The 26,186-nt window shown below is 43.6% G+C and overlaps 1 protein-coding gene across 1 annotated transcript; it reads left to right on the top strand.

Moving 5' to 3' along the window:
• The first annotated feature begins 396 nt into the window (after window positions 1–396).
• LOC139371213 (prickle-like protein 2) lies at window positions 397–24,961 on the top strand. Its single transcript, XM_071111404.1, has 9 exons — window positions 397–550; window positions 645–861; window positions 12,484–12,667; window positions 17,869–17,982; window positions 18,148–18,285; window positions 18,988–19,191; window positions 19,925–20,111; window positions 21,265–22,125; window positions 23,134–24,961. The coding sequence occupies exons 3-9, from the start codon at window positions 12,536–12,538 to the stop codon at window positions 24,045–24,047; spliced, it is 2,550 nt and encodes an 849-aa protein (XP_070967505.1). The 5' UTR covers window positions 397–550; window positions 645–861; window positions 12,484–12,535; the 3' UTR covers window positions 24,048–24,961.
• The last annotated feature ends 1,225 nt before the right edge of the window (window positions 24,962–26,186 follow it).

The following is a 26,186-nucleotide window of genomic DNA, read 5'->3' as shown; positions in this document are numbered from 1 at the left end:
GAGTCTTATGGTTTGGGGGTAGAAGCTGTTAAGAAGGCTTTTGGACCTAGACTTGGCGCTCCGGTACCGCTTGCAGTGCGGTAGCAGAGAGAACAGTCTCATGACTAGGGTGGCTGGAGTCTTTGGCAATCCCTCTAATACCGCATGGTACTTCTATTCCCTTTCTCGCTCTCTAGCTGGCTGCCCTGGGGCAGTTGATTCAGTGAAATTGTTTAATTTGCATGCAAATCACTCCAAAACACCAGTCATTCACGCCGCTAATTATACCAGTGTGATGGTGACTTGCTGACATCACGGATGGTCATTAGCATTCGGGAGGGGTGCGTGTGTGGAGGGGGGGGGGGGGGGGGGGTGCGGTGGTCCTGGCAAGGACAGGCTACTCCGTTATTCAGCCAGTCACTCGGTGAGCAAGTCCCCTGCCCAGCGCTCCTTAACTAAGCGCATACGGTAAAGGAGTCCCTGTGGATGGTTTTTTAACTTTCTTTAAATTATTGTTTTGGATTCGTTCGAAACGTAATCTACAAAGTTAAGGCTGTTGCATTATCTCAATGTAGGTGGACTAAATGTAGGGGTATTTGTGTTTAACCGCTTATTGGGTTTTGTGTCGCTTTACCAATCATTGCGCTTGGTGAATGTGTTTGCAGAACATCTTGACAAAAAGGCTCACAGAGCGAAGAGGACAGTAGCCTAGAGGAACAGATTGCGCCTTCGCACTGACCAGAGAGTGAGAGTGCAGGATTCGTAAAATTGTGTCGCAGGAATAGTAGACTATGAAAAGGTTTGCAATGAGGAAAGTGTGGTTGAAAGCTATTATCACCGGGTGCATAGCCATGCTCTCCCTCACACCTACTTTGTGATAAGGTAAGCATTGACTACATTTTACCGTTTGTGGCTCCGTTATTTTGTATCAATCTGTTATTTACACAGCTGACAAGGCTATCTTTGCGCGCTGTTGTGTCCGGACCTTCAAGACAGTATCTATTTCAGGTTTTAAACTGTGGCCAAGTTTAATCAACATTGCCAGTTTGAGTGAACTTTTACTGCCGTTGAAAGGTCGTGTTTAGAAAGGGTTTGATATTTCCTGACTGCAAGATGTGTGCTACAATGTAGTCTGTGGCTCATTCGTGGTGTGCTCGATTTAAACTAAATCATATCAACATCAATGAGGTATGAGGTGAAATGTATTTTAACGACTAGGTAGGCCTATTCATGATTTAGAACTAGGCAATCATATTTACATTGCAACTACTAAGCAATTACACTGATTATTCTGTAATATATATTTTTTTTTTGAACGTTACATTTTTTTTGCTCTTACGTAATAGTTGCACTGACGGTCTCACTAATTTCCACCTTACTGACTCATAGACTATCCTCCGTAATGGATGTGTTGTTATCCATTTTCTCTTTCTACTCTCCGTGGCGCGGCGGTCAAGCTAACCAGATTTTTTCAGTGGGATTAGTCTTTGTTGTGTTGCCTCTATGGTCTGGACCTGGCCGGCCGCAGGATTGATTGAGTCAGGATAGGTCATTTTGGATTAGCATATGAACGGATTTTAGGGAATAATGGGACACTCCAGCAGCTGGCCCGAGAGTCCAGGGGTAATGGAGATATCAGGCTGCATTGCTCTGAAACAGACATTTAGACTACAGGTAGCCTCGGCTCATAGGCAACCAACCATTTTATCAGTCTTGATGTGCAAAATAATGTCAGGTCGGTTTTTGACCATCCCCTTTCAACACCAGGAGATTGTTTAATCTGGTCCACTGTTTTAAGCCATGTTTATACTAGTTGTGTTTGTCAGCATTTCAAACTTGCAGATAGTTTGCACAGATGGGTTTCCCAATGACAGCTTGACAATATCGCATGAGAACAGCATAGCTACAGTTCCGTATAAGGACTGAGGTCTCAGGAGCCTGAAAACCTGCCCCCATGTGACATACCATGCATCTGTCCCAGTAGCAGTTACCGAACAAGTAACACTTATGAATAAGTAACATGGTCATCTGGTATAAAGCTGCCATCCTCAGTTAATGTTACATAAATATATAGTCCTCTCTCACTTCCTGCACTTCTGACACTAAATCTTTACAAATTCTATAAAGGAGTAGTGAGATTACGTACATTCTTTGATAGTGTTCAGTCAATGTATATTTTATGGAGTGTGTGTGTGTTGGACAAGAATAATGGATTATTATTTATTGCAGCAGGTGGGTGCAGGCCTAATCTCCATTAGATTGAATATATTGGATTGAGTCGCCAGTAATTAGCTACTAATAAACACCTTTTTTTTGTTTGATTCCTCTTTGGTATGTAGTGCAATCCAATTTTAACACTGATTAAAGCTGAACATGTCTTCTTCAATAAATTACCAAATTAGGACAAATTAAGACAAAATACACTGAAAGGAAATGCCCATCTGATCTCAGAACAAAAGGCATTTAAAAAATAGAAAAATAATCTGTCCTCCTATTTTCCCTGCCTGTCCAGAGAAAACAAAAGAAGCAGAAATAATATAAATTTGGCTGCTGCCTGCCTCCAGCTGTTCCTCTGAACCTTTTTCTCCTTCTCCTCTCCTCTGAGCTGCCATTTAAACATGCTGTCTGGAATGATGACACAGAAACACAGCAGCTGTTCCTCTGAGCTGCCATTTAAACATGCTGTCTGGAATGATGACACAGAAACACAGCAGCTGTTCCTCTGAGCTGCCATTTAAACATGCTGTCCGGAATGATGACACAGAAACACAGCAGCTGTTCCTCTGAGCTGCCATTTAAACATGCTGTCTGGAATGATGACACAGAAACACAGCAGCTGTTCCTCTGAGCTGCCATTTAAACATGCTGTCTGGAATGATGACACAAACACAGCAGCTGTTCCTCTGAGCTGCCATTTAAACATGCTGTCTGGAATGATGACACAGAAACACAGCAGCTGTTCCTCTGAGCTGCCATTTAAACATGCTGTCTGGAATGATGACACAGAAACACAGCAGCTGTTCCTGTGAGCTGCCATTTAAACATGCTGTCTGGAATGATGACACAGAAACACAGCAGCTGTTCCTCTGAGCTGCCATTTAAACATGCTGTCTGGAATGATGACACAGAAACACAGCAGCTGTTCCTCTGAGCTGCCATTTAAACATGCTGTCTGGAATGATGACACAAACACAGCAGCTGTTCCTCTGAGCTGCCATTTAAACATGCTGTCTGGAATGATGACACAGAAACACAGCAGCTGTTCCTCTGAGCTGCCATTTAAACATGCTGTCTGGAATGATGACACAGAAACACAGCAGCTGTTCCTCTGAGCTGCCATTTAAACATGCTGTCTGGAATGATGACACAGAAACACAGCAGCTGTTCCTCTGAGCTGCCATTTAAACATGCTGTCTGGAATGATGACACAGAAACACAGCAGCTGTTCCTCTGAGCTGCCATTTAAACATGCTGTCTGGAATGATGACACAGAAACACAGCAGCTGTTCCTCTGAGCTGCCATTTAAACATGCTGTCTGGAATGATGACACAGAAACACAGCAGCTGTTCCTCTGAGCTGCCATTTAAACATGCTGTCTGGAATGATGACACAGAAACACAGCAGCTGTTCCTCTGAGCTGCCATTTAAACATGCTGTCTGGAATGATGACACAGAAACACAGCAGCTGTTCTGAGAGCTGCTCTGGAATTTGTTGGGAATGGGGTTCCTTTCGGATACCACATCAAGCCCACTCAGCTCCATGGCTGTTTTTCAGGAAGGCAAGGGTTGTGGATGTGTTGAACACTTTAGAGGAGGTGTTTAAGAGCCTGGATGACACCTTGCCCTATGGCTAATGAAACTGTTAATATTGGGTTAGTTAAATTAATGGCACCACCTCTCAACCCAACCTCTTGAGATGTCCCTGACTTGGCAGAGGATTTGTACCAGTACCTCAGAGGATTTGTACCAACCAGTCCATAGGTGGTTATTAAGAGTTCCACAGTGGTGAATAATACTGAAAACAAAACAATAAGTATCTCTAGTCTAGTAAGAACTTGTCTGTGTGTGGGTCAGTCATTTCTTGGGCGTTAGCTTCACCAGTGGACAGGGTCTTTACAGGTTGGTGTGTCTACTGACTGACTGTGCAGTGAGTCAGAGTGTAGCTGTTTAACTTGGCTGTTGCCAGGGTGATGTAGAGGAGCAATGCAATGATTAACACTGTGGTGGTGACTGATTGTCTGCTTACATCACAGTCTCAGCGATTACTGTCCACTCAGATACCTTCCAGTCATTAGAAGCTTCCTGCGGTGTTCTGCTCTGACCATGGAAGGCTTTATCTTCCCCAGGAGAGGAAAGGCCAGTCTACTTCATTTATTTCATTTTCTTACCTTTTACTTTGTAGAGTTTTTTTTAGAAGGCGTTGGTTATATACTTGACTTGTATTGAAGTCAGGTAGATGACCAGTGTAACATGGGGTATTGTTTCAGAATATAAATCCCAGTGATGTGCACCTTGTTGTAAATCAGGGGCTTAGGCCCTGGGCATATCTCTGCCAATCCTGATGCAGGGAGATCAGATGTTTGGAAGGTGAATCACTGGATGATGGCCCTATACATCTGGAGAGAGACAGGCTCACGGGTCCCATGGGACTCCAACCCTCGTGCTCCCATGTCCAGTTCAAAGACGATGATAACAATTGGGTTGGTGTTTATAAGGCCTCTGTCAGTATCATTTTAAAACAGAGACACTGTTTTGCAGTGTGGAATGCAGTGTGGAACACTCTCCCCCATGCCCAATGTACTCCTCCAGGCTATATTTAAACCCCTATCTCCAAGCCTGTTCTCCACCCAAAGGCAGAATGAGCCCCTTGCATGAAAAGGAGTGGGAGATGTGTGTGTAATGTTTTTTTTTTCTATTTTATTTGTCACCCTCTGAATCATCTCTCCGTGTTCTAACGTACATTTAGTATGTTGGTGTGTGTGCATATATGTGCATACTGTAAAATGATTAAGTCACTGGTTCCACTGGTTCTACTTTTCGGTCAAAGTGTTACCTGAACTTAACATTTTTAGTTGGCGCAAACTCCAACTTGAGACAACCTCGGCACAAATTAAGTTAACTTAAAATGATGTGTTTGCTCAACTTGACTCATATGTTCATTCAACTAGATATTATTATTTTGGTATCTTCATAAAAAAAATGGCTGTGGAACTAGTTACACACAGACGGTGCTTTGACATACAATGTTTTTAAACTTACATATTTGACCAACATGATTACATTGTGCCTGTATACAGTAATTACTATTCAACACGTCCTCACCTGGGATCTTCCTGCTTTGCCACCATGTCTGTGTCAATTATCAGTTCATCTGACTATTGATTTGATTGACTTATTTCAGCAATTTAAAGGTTTTCTGTATAGTTGTCTAATGTAAGTGGGGCATATTACTCTGTGTTAATGTTAATCACTATGATAAATAAAATAGTTTTACTTGAGTGTACTTTTAACAGAACTGAGATTTACTTTGTAAATAGTGCCATACATGCACTCAAACGTATTCAGTTGGCCTTGCTGTTATGATTTATGTGGCGGATAGGTGGCTGGTTCGGGTCCATGTTTTGACCTTGTGGGAGATCTTTAAATGTGCCCTTGGGCAGGGCGTTGACCCTGGTTGCTTCTGTGGGTCGCTCTGGATGGGAGTCTGTTTGATGACTGAATGTAATGTAAATGTTCACTGCAAGTAGATTGTATGTTTTAATATTCAATCAAAATAAAAAATAAACACTTTGATTGAAAAGTTGAGGAAACTAAAAAGACTGGAATCAGTCAATTTAATAATAATTAGTTGAAACAACTAGATTTTTTGTAGAGTGTGTGTGTACGTACGTACATGTGTCTCTAATCCCACATCCATTAGTAATGATGGAGAACTGCTGTATTGTAATGAGAGGACTCTGTAGCCCCAGGCAAGGTGTCCCACCGCTAGGATGGGCTGTTTAATTCTCCCTCTCCTGTATGGATGGGCTGGTTGTCAGAGAGCTGATGACTTAGTCTGCAAACCGAGGCCTGGCTCCATGTACTACTTACCGCTCACATCAATATTCATAGATGAGATGTCTTGGCATTTCAGTATTCATTCATATGTTGATTTAATATTCATGCACACTGCTCTGAAGCCAATCGCCTCCAGGAGATCAGGTAGATTGCCCTTGCCCAAGGGTAATGAAGAAGCAGAGATTTATGTAGTGGTCCCCAGCCATGCATCACCAGTTTATTTAACCAGTGCTTGACTTGGACAGGTGCTCACTGGAGCTGAGTACCGGCACCTCAAATTTCTACTGCTTAAGCTCCTATTCCTTTTATAGAACATTAGCTCAAATGTATTGTGGAGCTCATGCACCTACATGTAAACAATACTGGCACCCAAAATGAATACCAGTCCCTATTTCAGTCCAGGTCAAGCACTGTATATTATGTTAATTTGGGGGCAGGTCGAAACACACATGAAACATCCATGGATATTTAGTCAGCTAGCTGTTGCTCTCCTCGTTTGTCTTTCAAGCATCCATGTGGGTTTGTATCTTCCTGATATCCAATAATGAGGGGACTTGCATAATCAAGTTCTATTTTAGGGCCTGGCTACACAGACACTCGTTCACGTGCGCCAGCGGTGTGGTAGAAAGGACTGAATAACGTGTGTAAATGAATTTTGCAACGCTCACGCATGCGGCTGGTGAGGTTTGCATGTAAGAGTCTCTCTGTCTCTATCTTTCCGTCAAAGAAGTCTAAGCCCCTGTTACTTATCCTGTGCTGCCCACCGGGCATCTGTCTGTGTAATGGGATGGAGTACCCTGCCCTGAACCTTAGACATGTCACTAGCCGGATACCATCCGGTACTCTACTCTGCACCTTAGAGACTGCTGCCCTATGTACATAGTCATTGGACACTGGTCACTTTAATCATGTTTACATACTGTTTTACTCACTTTATATGTATATATTGTATTCTAGTATATACTGTATTGCCTTCAGAAAGGATTCACACCCCTTGACTTTCTCCACATTTTGTTGTGTTACTGCCTGAATTTAAAATGTATTACATTTAGATTTTGTGTCAATGGCCTACACACAATACCCCATAATGTCAAAGGGTAATTTACAAATGAATTACAAATTAAAAGCTGAAATGTCTTGAGTCAGTAAGTAATCAACCCCTTTTATGGCAATCCTAAATAAGTTCAAGACTACAAATGTGCTTAACAAGTCACATAAGTTGCATGGACCCACTCTGTGTGCAATAATAATGTTTAATATATGATTTTTCAATTACTACCCTATCTCTGTACCCCGCACACAATTATATGTAAGGTCCCTCAGTCGTGAACACAGATTCAACCACAAAGACCAGGAAGATTTTCCAATGCCTTTCAAATGGGCACCTATTGGTAGATGGGTACAAGTAAACAAATCTGACATTGAATATCCCTTTTAGCATGGTGAAGTTATTAATTATACGTTGGATGGTGTATTAATGTTTCCAGTCACTACAAAGATACAGGAATCCTTCCTAACTCAGTTGACGGAGAGGAAGGACACCTCTCAGGGATTTCACCGTTAGGCCAATATTGACTTTAAAACAGTCAGAGTTTAATGGCTGTGATAGGAGAAAACCGAGGATGGATCAACAACATTGTAGTTACTCCACAAAACTAACCTAAATGACAGAGTGAATGGAAGAAAGCATTTACAGAATAAAAATATTCCAAAACATACATCCTGTTTGCAACAAAGAACTAAAGTAATACTGCAAAGAATGTGACAAAGCAATACGTTTTTTGTCCTGAATACAAAGTGTTATGTTTGTGGCAATTCCAATAAGGCACATTACTGAGGACCACTCTTCATATTTCCAAGCATAGTGATGGCTGCATCATGTTAGGGGTATGCTTGTAATCGACTTAAAAAATAAACAGAATGGCGCTAAGCACAGGCAAAATCCTAGAGGATAACCTGGTTGTCTGCTTTCCACCAGACACTGGGAGATTAATTCACCTTTCAACTGGACAATAACCTAAAACACAAAGCCAAATCTACATTGGAGTTGCTTACCAAATAGACAGTGAATGTTCCTTAGTGGCTGAGTTAGTTCTTAATTAAATCTACTTGAAAATCTATGGAAAGACCTGAAAATGGCTGTCTAGCAATTGATCAGGAACTCGTTTGACAGCGCTTGAAGAATTTGAAAAGAAAAATGGGGAAAAAGTTGCACAATCTAGGTGTGGAAAGCTCTTAGAGACTCACCCAGAAGGTATCAGAGCTGTAATCACTGCCAAAGGTGTTTCTACAAAGTATTGACTCAGGGGTCTGAATACTTATGTAAATGAGGTATTCCTGTATTTAATTTGAAATACGTTTGCACAAATTTCTACAAATGTTTCCACTTTGTCATTACGGGTTATTATCTGTAGATGGGTGAGAACTTAATGTTTTTGAATCTATTTTGAATTCAGGCTGTAACACAACAAAATGTAGAATAAGTCAAGGGATATGAATACTTTTTGAAGGCTGTAACTACTGCTGTACACCTTTTCTATTCACATACTGTCGCTATACACCAGTGGAGGCTCCTCAGAGGAGGTAGGGGAGGACCATCCTCTTCATTGAATTTCATAAATATTAAAATAGTGAAATTAAGTTGTAATTTTTAGAAAAAACGATACTAAATATATTCACATGTTGCCAAATCATTGATTAGAACACACTGTTTTGCAATGAAAGTCTACAGTAGCCTCAACAGCGCTCTCTGGGGAAGAACCATGGTGTAGCCGGAGGACAGCTAGCTTCCATCCTCCTCTGGATAGATTGACTTCAATACAAAACCTAGGAAGCTCACAGTTCTTGCCCCCTTCCATAGACTTACACAGGAGTCATGACAACTTCTGGAGGATGTCCTCCAACCCATCAGAGCTCTTGCAATACGAACTGAGAGCGAGACAGAGAGATTTACATGCACTCAATTAGTATTTGGTACCATCGCCTTTTAAATTGTTTAACTTGGGTCAAACGTTTCGGGTAGCACAAGCTTCCCACAATAAGTTGGATGAATTTTGGCCCATTCCTCCTGACAGAGCTGGTGTAATTGAGTCCGGTTTGTAAGGCCTCCTTGCTTGCACATTCTTTTTCAATTCTGCCCACACATTTTCTATAGGATTGAGGTCAGGGCTTTGTAATGGCCACTCCAAAACCTTGAATTTGTTGTCCTTAAGCCATTTTGCCACAACTTTGGAAGTATGCTTGGGGTCATTGCCCATTTGGAAGACCCATTTTTGACCAAGCTTTAACTTCCTGACCGATGTCTTGTAATGTTGCTTCAATATATCCCCAATTTTCCATCCTCATGATGTCGTCTATTTTGTGAAGTGCACCAGTCCCTCCTGCAGCAAAGCACTCCCACAACATGATGCTGCCACCCTTATGCTTCACGGTTGGGATGGTGTTCTTCGGCTTGCAAGCTTCCCCCTTTTTCCTCCAAACATAACGATGGTCATTATGGTCAAACAGTTCTATTTTTGTTTCATCAGACCAGAGGAAATTTCTCCAAAAAGTTTGATCTTTGTCCCCATGTGCAGTTGCAAACCATAGTCAGGCTTTTTTTATGGCTGTTTTGGAGCAGTGGCTTCTTCCTTGCTGAGTGACCTTTCAGGTTATGTCCATATTTGACTTGTTTTTACTTTGGATATAGATACTTTTGTGCCTGTTTCCTCCAGCATCTTCACACGGTCCTTTGCTGTTGTTCTGGGATTGATTTGTACTTTTTGCACCTAAGTACATTAATCTCTAGGAGACATACTGCTCAGGAAGGAGACACATTCTGACGGCTGGTCCCATGGTGTTTATACTGGCGTACAATTGTTTGTACAGATGAACATGCGTTCATGTTCAGGCGTTTGGAAATTTCTCCCAAGGATGAACCAGACAGTCAATTTAGTGTATGTAAACTTCTGACCCACTGGAATTGTGATAGTGAAATAATCTGTCTGTAAACAATTGTTGTAAAATGACTTGTGTCATGCACAAAGTCGATTTCCTAAACGACTTGCCAAAACTATAGTTTGTTAAAAATACATTTGTGGACTGGTTGAAAAACGAGTTTTAATGACTCCAACCTAAGTGTATGTAAACTTCTGACTTCAACTGTATGTTCTGAGCAAGGAACTTAAACATTAGCTTTTTACATGGCACATATTGCACATTTACTTTCTTCTCCAACACTGTGTTTTTGAATTATTTAAACCAAATGAAACATGTTTCAATATTTATTTGAGACCAAATATATTTTATTTATGTATTATATTAAGTTAAAATAGGTGTTCATTCAGTATTATTGTAATTGTCATTATTACAAATATATATATAAAAATCGGCCAATTTAATCGGTATCAGCTTTTTTTGGTCCTCCAATAATCGGTATCGGCATTGAAAAATCATAATCGGTCGACCTCTAGTTACAACGATGTTGGCTGTGTGTAGCAGATAGCGGTTATGGAGGTTTGGCTTGTTTTGTTTTTTTGTTGCTTCATCACAGACAGCTGTTGTATTGTGCACTGAAGTACGCAAGCAAAGGGAAAAGGTGAGAGGATGAGAAGGATGAGAAGCAAATGATTGTGCTGTTTGTATGTGGCTGCTATGAAAATGAACTGTGTTTGTGGTGATCAAGGATGTATTCCTTCCGCCGATTCTGTAGAAAAACTATTCTTAAACGGAAGGAAGGGGATAAACTTACCTGAATTTGTCCAATAGAAACTCTCAATTGCAACTGTTGGACTAATTACACCCTAGATTAGCAATAGCAACATTATGATGGGTATAGGAAAATGTTTAGTATCATGTTGTATCTTAAACCTATCAATGTTACATTGAGCAGGGTGAATGAAATATGAAGGACAGTCATCCAATATGCTCTAGTAGAAAAAAGGCCATGTTCATTTAAAAAAATCGTCCTCCCTCATCTTAAACAGCACTGACCGCCACTGCTATACACCATTTACACACAGTTATATTCCAGACTCTGTTCTGGAAGCTAATTTCCTGTAATTCCGTCCATTTTGCCATGGTGTTTTGTACTGTGTATTTAAATATGTCGAAATAATTCTTGACATTACTCGTTCTAATATTTCTACTATTTTAGTTACACCGTTTATACACACCACATATTTATTTATATACTGGATTCTTGACATAGCTCACTCTAATATATCTACTTCTGTACATATCATTCTCAGTATATCTTGTGTAGGTTCATCTGGTATATGTATAGACTGCATTTGGATTACTTTTACAGTGCTTGTTAATTGGATTAGTTACGACATTTCGTGATAAAAAATAATTCCTCATTTTCTTTTGTGTGTGTGTGATTATTTGTGTAATTATTTGACATTTTACTACATTGTTAGGCGCTAGTAACAAAAGCATTTCCCTGCACACGCTTTAACATCTGCTAAACTGTGTACGTGACCAATAAACTTTTGATTTGTTTTTGATTGGCTACCTGAGGGGCAGTAGAAGTCAGTGGATATGACCCGCGGGCCTCCCTCTGTGTCCAATGGTTACAGGGTCTGCTGCCTGGACAGAGTGTCAGTGTGTGTGTGTGTGTGTGTGGCCTAGTTCACAACTTTAGTTTATTCTGTTTTAAAGGGTGAGGGTGAAAAAAGGCTCTAGTCACATGTATTATACCTAAGTTGGAATGGACATAAAAACGGAAGCGCCACACTCTTACAAACATTTGCCATCCTTGTTCTGTATGCGAACAAACGGATACCTTGTGTGGGTGTGTTAATCTGTTGCATGGTTCTTGATTAATGAGAACAGATTTTTATCCTGTTTGAGCATCTGAAACCGCTTGAAGCTAACCTTGTAAAGACAGGAGGAGAAATGTGTATTTACAGTACTGCTTTCCATCACTGTCAGTAGCTCGACGAATCATTTCCCTAACCTGTTTGTCGTTATGTCCTCACTGGTGTTACCTAGAGGATTGTGGGAGCTAGAATGTCTCTGAGATCCTGCTCTCTCTGTAAAACATGTGAACCCTGGCCCTTGAACTGTGTGGAGTTTAGATTTCACATGCTTCATTGCCATGGAGATTAGATTTCACATGCTTTGTTGCCATGGAGATTAGATTTCACATGCTTTGTTGCTTTGCAATGGAAACCCCTCAAAACAAAGATGGACATCGAGAGAGGTCTGAACTCAACCCATATTTTGCCATACGTACAAGGCATAAGTCCTGGTTGGTTGCTGACAGTGTTTTATATCACTAAGCTTGGACTATGGATAACAGTTTCTCACTTTTCTATTCTTCCTGAAGAAAATACATGTCCACTCAATGTTAGCTTTGGTATCTTATCACTGACCTCAGCTCGCTGTCCCATTGTCCTGTAGAAAGATCTGTGTCCACTGTAAGCTTTGATAACTGACTTCTCCTTTGTCCCTGTGTCCTGTAGGAACATCTGTGTCCACTATAAGTGTCACCGTGAGGAGCATGTGGTGACGGCCATGCCTCTGGAGATGGAGAAGACCATCACTAAGCTGATGTACGACTTCCAGAGGAACTCCACCTCAGACGACGACTCAGGCTGCGCGCTGGAGGAGTATGCCTGGGTGCCCCCGGGGCTCAAACCTGAACAGGTATGATAGACACACACACACCGGGGACTCAAAAAGGAGTATGGTTTGCTTTCACTATTCCATCTCCTCTGTGTTGGATTACAGTTCTACTTGCCATCTTATATTGCGTGTGTGGTGTTCAAGTAAGCTGATAGGTTTACAAGGATTATATGATGCCAGTGGTTGAGTGAATATCTCATTAATTCTGCTTGCAAACTGTTTACTCGTGATTTCACAACCCCATTGTTGACTCTGTTAAGCTGGGATATGCAGAAATATATTACATGCCCTGTGAGCATCCAAGAAACCATATTTACAAGGCTCTTGTGTACCGAAGGTGTGCGTGTGTGTGTGTGTGTGTGTGTGTGTGTGTGTGTGTGTGTGTGTGTGTGTGTGTGTGTGTGTGTGTGTGTGCGTGCGTGTGTGTGTGTGTGTGTGTGCGTGCGTGTGTGTGTGTGTGTGCTTGTTATTGGACAATAAAACCTTTTTATAGATGTGAGTTTCATTTTCTTGATGAACTGAAAGGAAGCCTTATTGCTTGTGCAATCGGGTGGTCAATATTCTGTTAACTAGTCCCCCATTTCAGTCGCCCAAGGCTGAGCACCGCCATTTTTCATCCCCAAGAGTCACATGTGACCTCCTGTTAATTAAGCCCCCCTTTAAAAGCAGCTCAACACCAACCTGCCAAAATGGAGCCCGGCAAGGATAGACTGACTGATAGATTTCTAAAGCAGTAGGGCAATAAGACTGGGCGTGTTGCAGTTATAGGAGTGGCTTTGCATTGAGGGAAAAGGCTATATTTTGCAGGATTTACTGCTGGTTACATATGTACATTGAGTATCCAGGTATACAGTTGAGCTTTTCCCAACCTGACATTCAAGTCAGTCGAGTCATAGAAATGTGTTTTCAACGTCCAAACCCAGCCCTGCCCAGTCACACAGAGAGAGAGAGAGAGAGAGAGAGATGATAAATACCAGTTCATCTGTAGAATCTGAGCTCCTGGTTTAGGTTTCTCCTCAGGGACCCAGTCCCACTGCTCTGTCAGGAAGAGGAGCATCCTATTCAGTCTCAACTGGTGTCAAGTCACCATTCTGTCACATATTTTCCACAAAGACAGTGGGAGCCATTCCATCAAACAGTGTTTCCGGGATAGCTAAACATGTTTTCCCCTTGCTCTGCAATGATATGAACGCCTGGATGCATGTATGTAGCTAAATTGTATTGGTAATGTGAAACTGAAGGATTCTCGGCTGCATTTCAACTACGAGTTCTTATTTTTATAAGACTGCCATTATTGACTGTGCTGAGAAGTTATTGGTTCTGGCCTCAGGAAGGTCCAGCCAATATACACTCTCTCCCTTGATGTCAGAGCTAATAAAATGTCAGGACATTGCCAGGATACAGGGAAGTTCAGGCCAAATATGTTACTAAGCAGCCGTTACTGATGTCTCGCTGCTGTTGGAAAGGCAGATCACGCAGTCTGTCTCCCGTTGCTTTTACCTTGTGTCACAAGAGACGAGGACGAATCTGCCTGCTCATCCAAGAGGAAATTAAACCAAAAAGCTTTGACTATTTCATTGTTTTTGTAGCTGTAAAGACAATGTCTACACTCACGTTGAAGGAAATGGCAGCCTGTTACCATTCATTGTACTTTGGAATGGCAGTCCTTCCGTCTTGACCTGACGAAGAGCCGTTTCGGATCATATTGTTGTCAATAAAGTTGCGATTTGGGAGCTTTAACAGTTGCCTTCTTGTTCTTTACCTGTCCTTCCTTCATGCGTGTAGGGCTGTTGCAATGGTGTTTTGTTAAAGTATGGTATGTTCAATAAACGCTCACTGTTGCATGTTTCAGGACTGGACTTTGATTGTGTCCTAAACGCTGTCAGTCTTGCCAGTGAACAGCGATGAAAAACAGGTGTGGGGGGAGGACTCTGTTCTGTTGGTTTCCAAAATAAACCCCAAAACCCTGCCATTTGATTTACCCGTTAAAAGTAATACATTCTCCATACAATTAGAAAGCAGATTTAATCTGAGTACATTTAGTTTCCATGCCCCTGATTACTATTATTATCCTAATCTGCTCGTCCTAACTGGCTTTGGGGAGTGTGGATGTGTGTCCTGCTCCACACATCTCTACCACAGTGTGTGTGTTGGGCCTCAAGTGTATAGGCCAGTGGTTGTTGTTGGACGTGTGTTCAGTGATTTATCAGGGCTTGGTCACCGTGGGTGTGTGTGTCTGTGTTCAGTGATTTATCAGGGCTTGGTCACCGTGGGTGTGTGTGTCTGTGTGTTCAGTGATTTATCAGGGCTTGGTCACCGTGGGTGTGTGTGTCTGTGTGTTCAGTGATTTTATCAGGGCTTGGTCTCCGTGGGTGTGTGTGTGTCTGTGTGTTCAGTGATTTATCAGGGCTTGGTCTCCGTGGGTGTGTGTGTCTGTGTGTTCAGTGATTTATCAGGGCTTGGTCTCCGTGTGTCTGTGTGTCTGTGTGTTCAGTGATTTATCAGGGCTTGGTCTCCGTGGGTGTGTGTGTCTGTGTGTTCAGTGATTTATCAGGGCTTGGTCTCCGTGGGTGTGTGTGTCTGTGTGTTCAGTGATTTATCAGGGCTTGGTCACCGTGGGTGTGTGTGTCTGTGTGTTCAGTGATTTATCAGGGCTTGGTCTCCGTGGGTGTGTGTGTCTGTGTGTTCAGTGATTTATCAGGGCTTGGTCTCCGTGGGTGTGTGTGTCTGTGTGTTCAGTGATTTATCAGGGCTTGGTCTCCGTGGGTATGTGTGTCTGTGTGTTCTCTGATTTATCAGGGCTTGACCACAGTTGTTGTTTCATGAAATATGCAAGGATCCCTGAGCCACTTCTGCGATTCCCTATCCCGATGTCGACACGAGCCAAGCCAACCAAAACACAACCAGAGGAATTGAGTTGCACTTAAAGCAGAACACAGTGATTTATCAGATTTATCCCTTATAAAAGGGGGACGTTTCACCCTGGACATGCATAAAAGTTAAAAGACTAACCCACAATAAACATGCACCTAGTTTTATTTCCAAGAATCACATACTATTTCCAGCTGTCATAGAACATGTTGTAGTGTGTTTTGGGTATAAATTTCAACATCAGAGATTATAGATAATCCAGAGGCTATGCATACATACATACATACATACATACATACACTGTACGTGTACACACACACACACACACACACACACACACACACACACACACACACACACACACACACACACACACACACACACACACACACACACTGAGTGTACCAAGCATTAAGAACATCTTCCTAATATTGAATTTCAACCCCTTTTGCCCTCAGAACAGCCTCAATTTGTTGGGGCATGGACTACAATGTACCAAAAGAGTTCCACGGGGATGCTGGCCCATGTTGACTCCAAGTCAAGCATACAGCGTTGTACGAGGTCTTCCGTTTCTTGACCATTTCTCACATGGAATAGCCTTCATGTCTCAGAACAAGAATAGACTGATGAGTTTCAGAAGAAAGTTATTTGTTTCTGGCCATTTTGAGCCTGTAATCAAACCCACAAATGCTAATGCTCCAGATACTCAACGAGTCTAAAGAAGCCAGTTTTATTGCTTCTTTAATAAAAATAAAAAAAAGTTTTCAGCTGTGCTGACATAATTGCTAAAGGGTTTTCTAATGATTAATTAGCATTTTAAAATGATAACTTGGATTAGCTAACACATCGTGCCATTGGAACACAGGAGTGATGGTTGCTGATAATGGGCGTCTGTACGCCTATGTTGATATTCCATAAAACATCTGCCGTTTCCAGCTACAACAGTCATTTACAAAATTAACAATGTCTACACTGTATTTCTGATCAATTTGATGTTATTTTAATGGACATAAATTGCTTTTCTTTCAAAAACAAGGACATTTCTAAGTGACCCCACTTTTGAACGGTAGTGTATATATTTGTATTTATTAAATGCAGAAGACTTTCTTCATTATTCAGGGCCTTATTGTTGTTGTGGTCGCAGGCCCTTTGTATCGCACCCAAGGACAAAGCCGATAGGTTCTAGTCCAAAGATCCATTTATTGGGTACATAGGCTATTAAAATGGGCTTGCCTGTGGCTCTGTGGTCAGCACATATTGATTGCCTCTCCTGTACCGCTGGCCCCCTCTCTCGCTCTCTCTCTCTTTTGCCTTCTTTTGCTCCATCCTCTGGCGCTCGATGCTCCTGACATCAACGCAATTGAAGACCGCTGGCTCCCATTCTGTTCTGCCCCCCTGTTACTCTATAATGGAGAGACTGTAATACATTTCTACCAAAATGACGTTCATTGTTGGCCGGCAAAAATGTAATGAATGTAGCAGTCATTTTGAATAGTGGGATTAGTATTAATCCTCTGTCTGACACAAACACGGTTCATCTGTGTGTGTGTGTGTGTGTGTGTGTGTGTGTGTGTGTGTGTGTGTGTGTGTGTGTGTGTGTGTGTGCGTGCGTGCGTGCGTGCGTGCGTGCGTGCGTGTGATGTCGAGGGGTAATGCATTGCATTCTCATGTCAACATGCTGGGAGGGAGTAAAAGGCCAGATTCCATTAAGACTGCATCGGAGGGTCATAAATCCAAGTGATTGTAAATGTGTGTGTGTCCTTGTGTGTATGTACTGCATGTATGTGTGTTCTTGTGGTAGGGTTAGGGTCACACTGCTGATATAAATGTTCTCCTTCCTCAAATAGCCTACATGATTCCAATAAATGTTCATTTGCTACTTGTAGGCTAATCTTTGTACCATGTCACTGGTATTAAAAATATATATATTTCACCTTCATTTAACCAGGTAGGCCAGTTGAGAACAAGTTCTCATTTACAACTGCGACCTGGCCAAGATAAAGCAAAGCAGTGCGACAAAAACAACAACACAGAGTTACACATGGGATAAACAAATGTACAGTCAGTAACACAATAGAAAAATCTATATACAGTGTGTACAAATGGAGTAAGGAGGTAAGGCAATAAATAGGCCATAGTGGTGAAGTAATTATATATGTGTAGATGAGGATGTGCAAGTAGAAATACTGGTGTGCAAAAGAGCAGAAAAACAAAAACAAATATGTGGATGAGGTAGGTAGGTGGTTGGATGGGCTATTTACAGATGGGCTGTGTACAGCTGCAGCGATCTGTTAGCTGCTCTGACAGCTTACCGTAGTGGTGGCCTGACAAGTGTGTTTCTCTCCCGTCAGGTTCATCAGTACTACAGTTCCCTGCCTGAGGACAAGGTGCCCTATGTAAACAGCCCAGGAGAGAAGCACCGCATCAAACAGCTCCTCCATCAGCTGCCCCCCCACGACAATGAGGTGAGACCCCCTGCCTCACGGGCCCCTGGGCACACAGACGTTGGAAAGGGGTCATTTGTCACAGTGACATTGTAACGTATGTCTCCAGCTTAATAACTACAACAAACTACAGAGTTTGTGTTTCTCTGCTGCCATTTATTTTAACAATCTGTGTGTGTTTTCCAGGTACGTTACTGTAACACTCTGGACGATGAGGAGAAGCGGGAGCTCAAACTCTTCAGTAACCAACGGAAACGAGAGAATCTGGGCCGCGGCAGTGTGAGACCGTTTCCTGTGACGATGACCGGAGTGATTTGTGAGCAGGTACACTGACTCCTGCGAGACTGGGACTGGTGCACTCACATGATAGGTAGGGCAGAGGCAGGACAGACATCTGGTAGACGTTATACATCAGTGGCTATAGCTGGTGAGATGTGATAGAAATACGTGTATAGTCACATCACTATGAGGGATCTCTCACAAGAAAGAAAAAAACTTTAGCAGGTTATCAAAGGAAATGACTATGAAGGTGAAGGACATGCACATCTCTTTTGTGGTAGAATCTAACAGAATCTTAAGTACCCAGTGACATTTCTCACTTTTATTGTGATTCACCACGTGAAGTGCTCAGCTGACATTTAAAAGCAGCTCATATAATGGAGCCTCACATTCAAGTTATGACCCTGTCTTTCACCAATGGTAGACTTGAGGGTCTTGTGTTTCCCCGACTGTTTGTAACTTTCTCCTCTCCCTCTTTCTCCCACCCCTCTAAATCTCTGCTGCACTCCCTGACCTTTCTCTCTTTGTCACTCTGTCTCCTTCACTCCATCTCCCTCCTTTCTCCCCTCCCTACCATCTCTCACTGTCAAACCCCACTCATTCCCACTCCCTGTACCTTTCTTCTCCTCTAATCTTCCTCTCCCCTTCCTATCCTCTCCCTCCTCCCTTTTTCTCTCTCCTCCACCATGTCTCTTTCTCCTCCCCCATCTCTCCCCTCCACCATCTCTGTCTCTGACCATCTCTCAGTGTGGGGGGCAGATAAACGGAGGTGACATTGCAGTGTTTGCGTCGCGGGCGGGCCACGGCGTGTGTTGGCACCCTGGCTGCTTTGTGTGCAGCATGTGTGACGAGCTGCTGGTGGACCTCATCTACTTCTACCAGGAAGGGAAGATCTACTGTGGTCGGCACCACGCAGAGAGACTCAAACCACGCTGCTCCGCATGTGACGAGGTGAGTGCAGACCCCGCTAAACACACCCACAGGCACACAAACACACATACAGTACACCCACGCAGTCACAAACCTCTCTGATACTAAACCTTTCATAGGCCTTCCCAGCAAATATTATATTGAATACTATGACACTAACTGGGCTCCCGAGTGGCGCAGCGGTCTAAGGCACTTCATCTCAGTGCTTGAGGTATCACTACAGACCCTGGTTCGATTCCAGGCTGTATCACAGCCGGCCGTGATTGAGAGTTCCATAGAGCGGCACACAATTGGCCCAGCGTCGTATGGGTTAGGGTTTGGCCGGGGTAGGCCGTCATTATAAATAATAATTTGTTCTTATCTGACTTGCCTAGTTAAATAAAGGTTAAATAAAAATACATTTTTAAAAAACTGCCATGCAAAACACAATAGAGGATTCAGAGATGGGTAAACAGAAGAGATCTATATGGTGTTGTCTTGAAATACATTGCTATAATATGGGAATAATTAAGCATTGTTTTCAATTAGATCTCCATACACATGATCCCAAAGAGTGGGTTGTAAAAGTGTTGTAATACAGTAGGACAGTGTCTGTCAGTATGCAGGAGGGAGAGGTCTACAGCAGCAGGCAGCGAGGCCTTGATGTCTTTGTCCTGTCATTCTCTGTAATTGGGTGAGAAGGGCCTTGCCTCAGAGAAAAAGCAGCATGATAAATGATACCTTCCCCATCCCTCTTCCCTCTCTCCGTCTGTAGATCATCTTTGCGGACGAGTGTACGGAGGCGGAGGGCAGGCACTGGCACATGAAGCACTTCTGCTGTTTCGAGTGTGAGACGGTGCTGGGCGGCCAGCGGTACATCATGAAGGAGGGCCGGCCCTACTGCTGCAGCTGTTTTCAGTCCCTCTATGCAGAGTACTGTGACTCCTGTGGGGAGCACATTGGTATGCCACACACCCAACCCATCCATCAGAGCCAACGCAGGGCCTAGGTCCAATACGTGAATCCTATTCTTGAGCGCTAGAGCACTGGCATATGCAAAGCTAGACGATTTCACTGACACTCTTTCAGCTGAAGGATTTCTGTAATGGTAATAGAGAACAGAGGAATGACCTGGATTTAGCTTGGAGAAACATTTCAGGGAGAAATTTGCAATGGTGCAGAGATTACGTGCTTTTAGCTGAGAGTAACTGTGGGTAGGACTTAATGCAACACTGGCATGCAGATACCGTATTGTCCTTAAATACAGACTATGTGAACTTAAGACCGTTTCCACAAAGGGGAAAAAGATCCGTGTGTGAAATCAATACAATTTCAAATGTATTCAGCAGATACATGTTTCACACATTATTTTCTGTAGGTTAACCAACCCTGTTCTGAGTAGGATAACTTATTTCGGAGGGTAAACCCAGCACCGTATCACCAGTTGGCCCAGTGCAAGCTCTGTGTGTTCCTCTCAGTCCAGAGAGCTGCTGGTTTATCCCTCAACAGCATCCCCAGCTGTGATCTGGCATGGCCCTCAACAGACAGACATGCAGCTCTGTAATTATTTGTTATACAGGATAAAGAAAGTATTTGAGTAAAACTGATTATAAATTGAAACCATCAGAAAACACGTTGAAACCAGATGGCAGCCATTAGCCTAGGACCATTCTCCCCGGCAATTCCAAACATACTTCAAATGCAATGTGTTTATATAGTGCCAGGCATGGTACATAATGAGTAAACTCAGCTAAGTGTCATAGCCCCAAAGCCTTTCTTCACTCAAGTTTACTTATAATTTCCTACTACAGTTTTAACTTTTTTTTAAATCCAGTTTAGGGATGATATCGTTATCTTTTGATTCGGATATGAGTTCTCCCTCTAGAATATTTAGCTCATGTTTTGTATTTGATTAGCCTCAATTTGCCTTGCTGCTTATAGCACTTTCTCTTTCACATTCCCCAGCAACAGTATTTCTACAATGATTAGTCTTGAGGGTTTTCTGTTGCAGGCATTGACCCTAAGCATTACTGAGCAAAACAGTCAAATGTAATGGGACTTTTTCATGGACATTTTGGCTTATATGCTAACAAGTCTTTCCGCTCTTTCCCGCAGGCATTGACCAGGGCCAGATGACGTATGACGGACAGCACTGGCATGCCACAGAGGGCTGTTTCTGCTGTGCCCGCTGTAAGTGCTCCCTCCTAGGTCGCCCATTCCTGCCCAAACAGGGACAGATCTTCTGCTCACGCTCATGCAGCCTTGGAGGTGAGCCTAACGGGTCAGACTCCTCAGACTCTGCCTTCCAGAGCACACACTCCACTCGAGAGCCCCACCGCAGCTCCAAGGCTGGGAAGAACAGGGGTCAGGCGGGGCGGTTTTCGGGCGAGGTGGACCCTCTCTCCTTACAGATGGACCTGCTGAGTCTGTCCAGCCAGACGCCCAGTCTGACCCGTGAGCCGCCCGCATGGAAGAGCCAGGGACAGGGAGGCGACACGTACCCCTACGAGGGCCGATCAGACCACACAGCAACACCCACTCCACTCCAGCTGCTCAGCCAATGCAACGTCAGGACTGCTTATAACTCCACCTCCCCCGGGCAGGGCAGCCAACCAGACCCCAGGTCCAAGGAGACGGGTGTCCCCAAGAGGCCGCTCATCTCAGCCGTGAAGGGCCACTCTATGAATGAGAACTGGTTCCACAAGGACTCAGTCAACTACTACCCCCCCAAACTGAAACCCCAGCAAAGCATTGACGTACCCCACAGCTCCTCACCCCACAATGGCTTCTCTGACAAGCGCTCAGTCAGTCTGCATGTGTTCCAGAGGGAGAACCAGAGGGACAGGGAGGTGGGGCCTCCCCAGATGGGGCGCAGCAGGAACCCCATCAGTGCACTTAGCTTCACGGAGCAGCTCACTCCCCTAGAGCAGACACCCAGGGGTTCCATGGAGTCACTCACCCTGTCCAACGCTACAGGTAACTCATTCAAAATTCACCATCATGTGAAGATGAATTCATGTGATTATATTTGAAGCAATATATTTTACTGCTCAGGACATTTTATTTCTCACATAATACTGCAACCCATCTGGGGCTAACGAAACAAGTATCGTTCACATAAGAGTGTAATGTCTATTATATTGATAACCGACTACTATCTTGACGTAGTAATGATATTCAGGGGAGTGCCAATTAGTCTGACAAATTGAGTATCGTAACGAAAATGGGCAATTTTCTGTATACGATTATGATTCAAGTATTTTTTGTCATTATCAGTGATCAGGAGAAAAAAAATATGCCAACAAGCATCTTTCTCATGTCAGTCAGAAACAGAGTTTCTAAACCATGCGGTGCTCTCTTTGAGTCAGTCATGTGTGTGCTCTGAATAACTCAACTGGCTAGTTTTCCTGTCTGTAAAGAGAAGGGCGGGCGGGACATTGATTCTGCTGCTCTGATTGGATAGAGTGAAGCTGTATTTCTCCATCCACTCGCTTCATAATTTCACTCGATCACTTTTCCTCACGTGTTTTCAGTCTGATCATTTAGATTTCTGCTGTAACTATGATAAATCACATGGCGAAGACGTTTGCTATCAAGCTATCAATGTGCATAATATCTAACAAGTGGGGCAAGGGTCGGGAAAAAATATGAAATGCTAATGCACATTCTGACTGAGTGACAGCAAACTTGGCTGCCCTCTGCAAGTTGAGGACATATACACACCCACCCCTCTGCGCACTGCTCCTAATCTGCAGCTTTTTTTGCAGTGAGAACATGCAAGGGGGTATTTTGCCCACATTTATTTGGGTATATTAAAACACTTCCGTTTTTCCTATCACGAGTACCATTCGATCTGACTATCAACTGTCAACTTACGGATACGATTAGGAATACGAGTATAGCAATGTCAGCACACTCCTAATGATCATAATGAGGACAACTGATGAAGTTGACCACTGACATCCCTCTGTTCTCTCTCTGAAGGAACGTCAGCAGATGGAGGGAAGCGCCAGGAGCACCTGTCTCGTTTCTCTATGCCCGACCTGAGCAAAGACTCTGGCATGAACGTGTCAGAGAAGAGCAACATTGGCACCCTCAACTCCTCGGTCCAGTTCCACAGTTCTGAGTCTCTGCGCAGCCTGACCTCAGGCCAACCCTACATGGAGCTGGAGCCCCCGGTGCAGGTGCAGTATCCTCTGCAGTACTGTGAGCCCCCAGGCCTGGGCATGGGGATGGGCCGCTTGCCCCCCGGCTTCACCTACCAGGAGGAGGACAGGGTCAGCCTGGTGAGCAGCGCTAATGCTGCACGCCTCCCGCCCATCAGCGAGCGCACGCGGAGACAAGGAGAGGGCCTGGGCATGGCTGCCCCTGAAGACACCCCTCAGCGCCGTAGACACCACCACCACCGGTCCCGTCGCTCTAGGCGCTCCCGCTCAGAGAATGCCCTGCACCTGGCCGCTGAGCGCAGGGAGAGGCCCCAGCTGAGAGTCAGAGAGGATTATGACCAATTCCCCCCTCCCCGGGGCGCCAGGGACCTGTTTGGGGGTGCAAGGGGGAGGTGCTGGGGGCCGGAGCCGTTCCGGCAGTGCCCTCGCACCACCTCTGACCTCACCCTGCAGAACCCAGGTGCCCACCGCCGTCTTGCCGGGCCCTACTCATGGGACGACTATGAGGATGAGTGGTGCTCCACCTGCTCTTCATCGTCTGAGTCAGAGGACGAGGGCTACTTCCTGGGAGAGCCCATTCCTAGGCCCGTGCAGCTCAGGTACCTAAGCAGCCAGGAGCTCCTCCACAAGTACAGCTCCACTGGGGTGGGCGGACCGCACCAAATGAGCGGCAGAGGAGGACAGCTGCACACCCGGAAACGCCGGAAAAGCAAGAATTGCATAATCTCTTAACATTCGCCACATGGCAAGAGTCAAGACAATGTGCCCTCCCTCCCCAGTATACACTAACATAGTTAATCTGTTCAGAAAAGAAAACAGCCGCTCCTCTGAATTTGGGTATTGTGAGGTTGACAATGTTTGATATGCAGTTGGGTAAACCGTTGACAGAATGTTTTGCATGTTTATCCATTTAATGTTTCAGAATAAGATATCCTGAGTACTGATTATATTTCTCTGACTCTCACTCTGCGTTATGCTTGTCTGTCACCATGTTTATCAAAGACAATGTGCAATCGTAATAATAATGTAATTTCCATTCACAGCAACAGTAAGGTACAGACAGTTTAGTAAGGTCCAGCTATTTCATGCAATGTGATTTAGGTGTATACCATTATACTCAAGTTTATAGGCTGTATATAATAAATTAATTAATTCACTAAATTAAGGAAGTAATGTAAATACTATGTAAATGATGTCCCACATATTTTTATATTTTGTATAGAATCATTTATGTATTGAATATCTATAATGTAGAAATAGAAACCGCATGCCTGTTAATGTACTGATGTTGTCCTGCATTGGAATAAAATAGCATTTCAGAGAGAGATTGACAGGTGTCCGTACCCTCACTGGAGACTGGTGGGTTCATGTGAAGCGATGTCTACCACTGAACAGTCATGCTCACCATCTGCTCAGTGCTAAAATGAATAAGAACATGGCAGAAGCACACCTCTCTGTAAATGTCATTACCCCCATGAGGTCATGAGTCAAGTGTTACAAATATTGTGATTAATGGGCCTTTACGGCACTGTTTGCAAACAGATGTTTGTGAGCTCTAGCTGAGCTTATCATAGACCCAGATAAAGTATGTGCTGCTGATACATCTCCATGAATTAATGCATTAAAAGCTATGCTAATGGGATTCATATGGTCTTCACTGAAGCGCAGTTTGTAACTCACAAGCTATCTCCTCAATTAATATAACCTTTACATCCAAAATGACAGGAGTAGTTTACTTCTCTCTTGTCGTTTTATTCTCCCGTTTTCTACTTTTACACTTAGACAAGAGATCCAGGTTAAGTTTGTGTTTGAAAGGTGAAGTAGCAGGGCAATAAATTGGACTGTGTCAGTGTGGTCAGAGGATTACGCTAGCTAGGTTTCGGGCCCTCGTAATCTGTGTCCACTCCACACCCTCCCCTCTGCTGCAGGTCTCAAAACTATAGGTATTTAACTACACGCTCTAGATTAAAAGTGATTGAAGACCAATGCTACTGACATGTTGGGGGCATTAGTATGTGTTTATGTAGGTTCCTTTTAGAGGCTGTCTTTCATTGTTATGTTTTGCTGTGGTCAAATAACAAAGGGCGAGAGAGGAGATCTCATTTTGTTGACTGTTATGACCAAAACAGCGGCACAAACTTGAGACACATTTCTGTTCTGTCTTTTTACCCCTGTTTTACTGAGCCCCTAGGCCACTGCCATTAAGTCATACCCGCAGAGGTGCACATTGTCACCAAAGAAATGAGTAGTGGAAAAAACAAACCCCTCTTTTGTCACCAGTCATCTGTGTATTAATCTAAAGGAACACGTGTTTCAAAACTCATCAGAGAACACAGCCTTACTTCATTAACCCAACCCATATATTTATTCATTTAGTTTACATATCTTCTCATCCCTGCGGGCCTTTACCCAAGGACAAAGGGGTTGTGCATTCAGTGTGTGTGTCAATGGTTTGGCACTGAGAGCAAGTGTCTTTTCCATGTGCTTAATTAAAGCTGAGATGAGAGGCACCACAGATTGTAAGCCAAATGCTTTCTGGGCTACACACCATAGAGGAGTAGATAATCCCTGAGTTGTGTTGATGCAGGACAGTGGTCTGGTCTGCTGGGGGCCAGCTGACTCCAGGAAGATTACACTGGAGAGAACAAACATCCCATATATGGCTCTGGGAAAGTGGGATACCTAGGCAGTTGTCCAACTGAATGTGTCTTCCGCATTTAACCCAACCCCTCTGAATAAGGCTGCCTTAATCAATGCCCACGGCGCCCAGTGAACAGTGGGTTAACTGCCTTGCTCGGGCAGAAGGACAGATTTTTACCATGTCAGCTCTGGGATTTGATCCAGCAACTTTTCTGTTATTGGCTCTAACCA

The sequence above is a fragment of the Oncorhynchus clarkii genome, chromosome 17 (genome assembly GCF_045791955.1).
Source record: "Oncorhynchus clarkii lewisi isolate Uvic-CL-2024 chromosome 17, UVic_Ocla_1.0, whole genome shotgun sequence".
NCBI classification, from domain to species: domain Eukaryota; kingdom Metazoa; phylum Chordata; class Actinopteri; order Salmoniformes; family Salmonidae; genus Oncorhynchus; species Oncorhynchus clarkii.
Note: the sequence above shows the minus strand (reverse complement) of the source record. Positions and strands in the feature narration are given on the sequence as shown.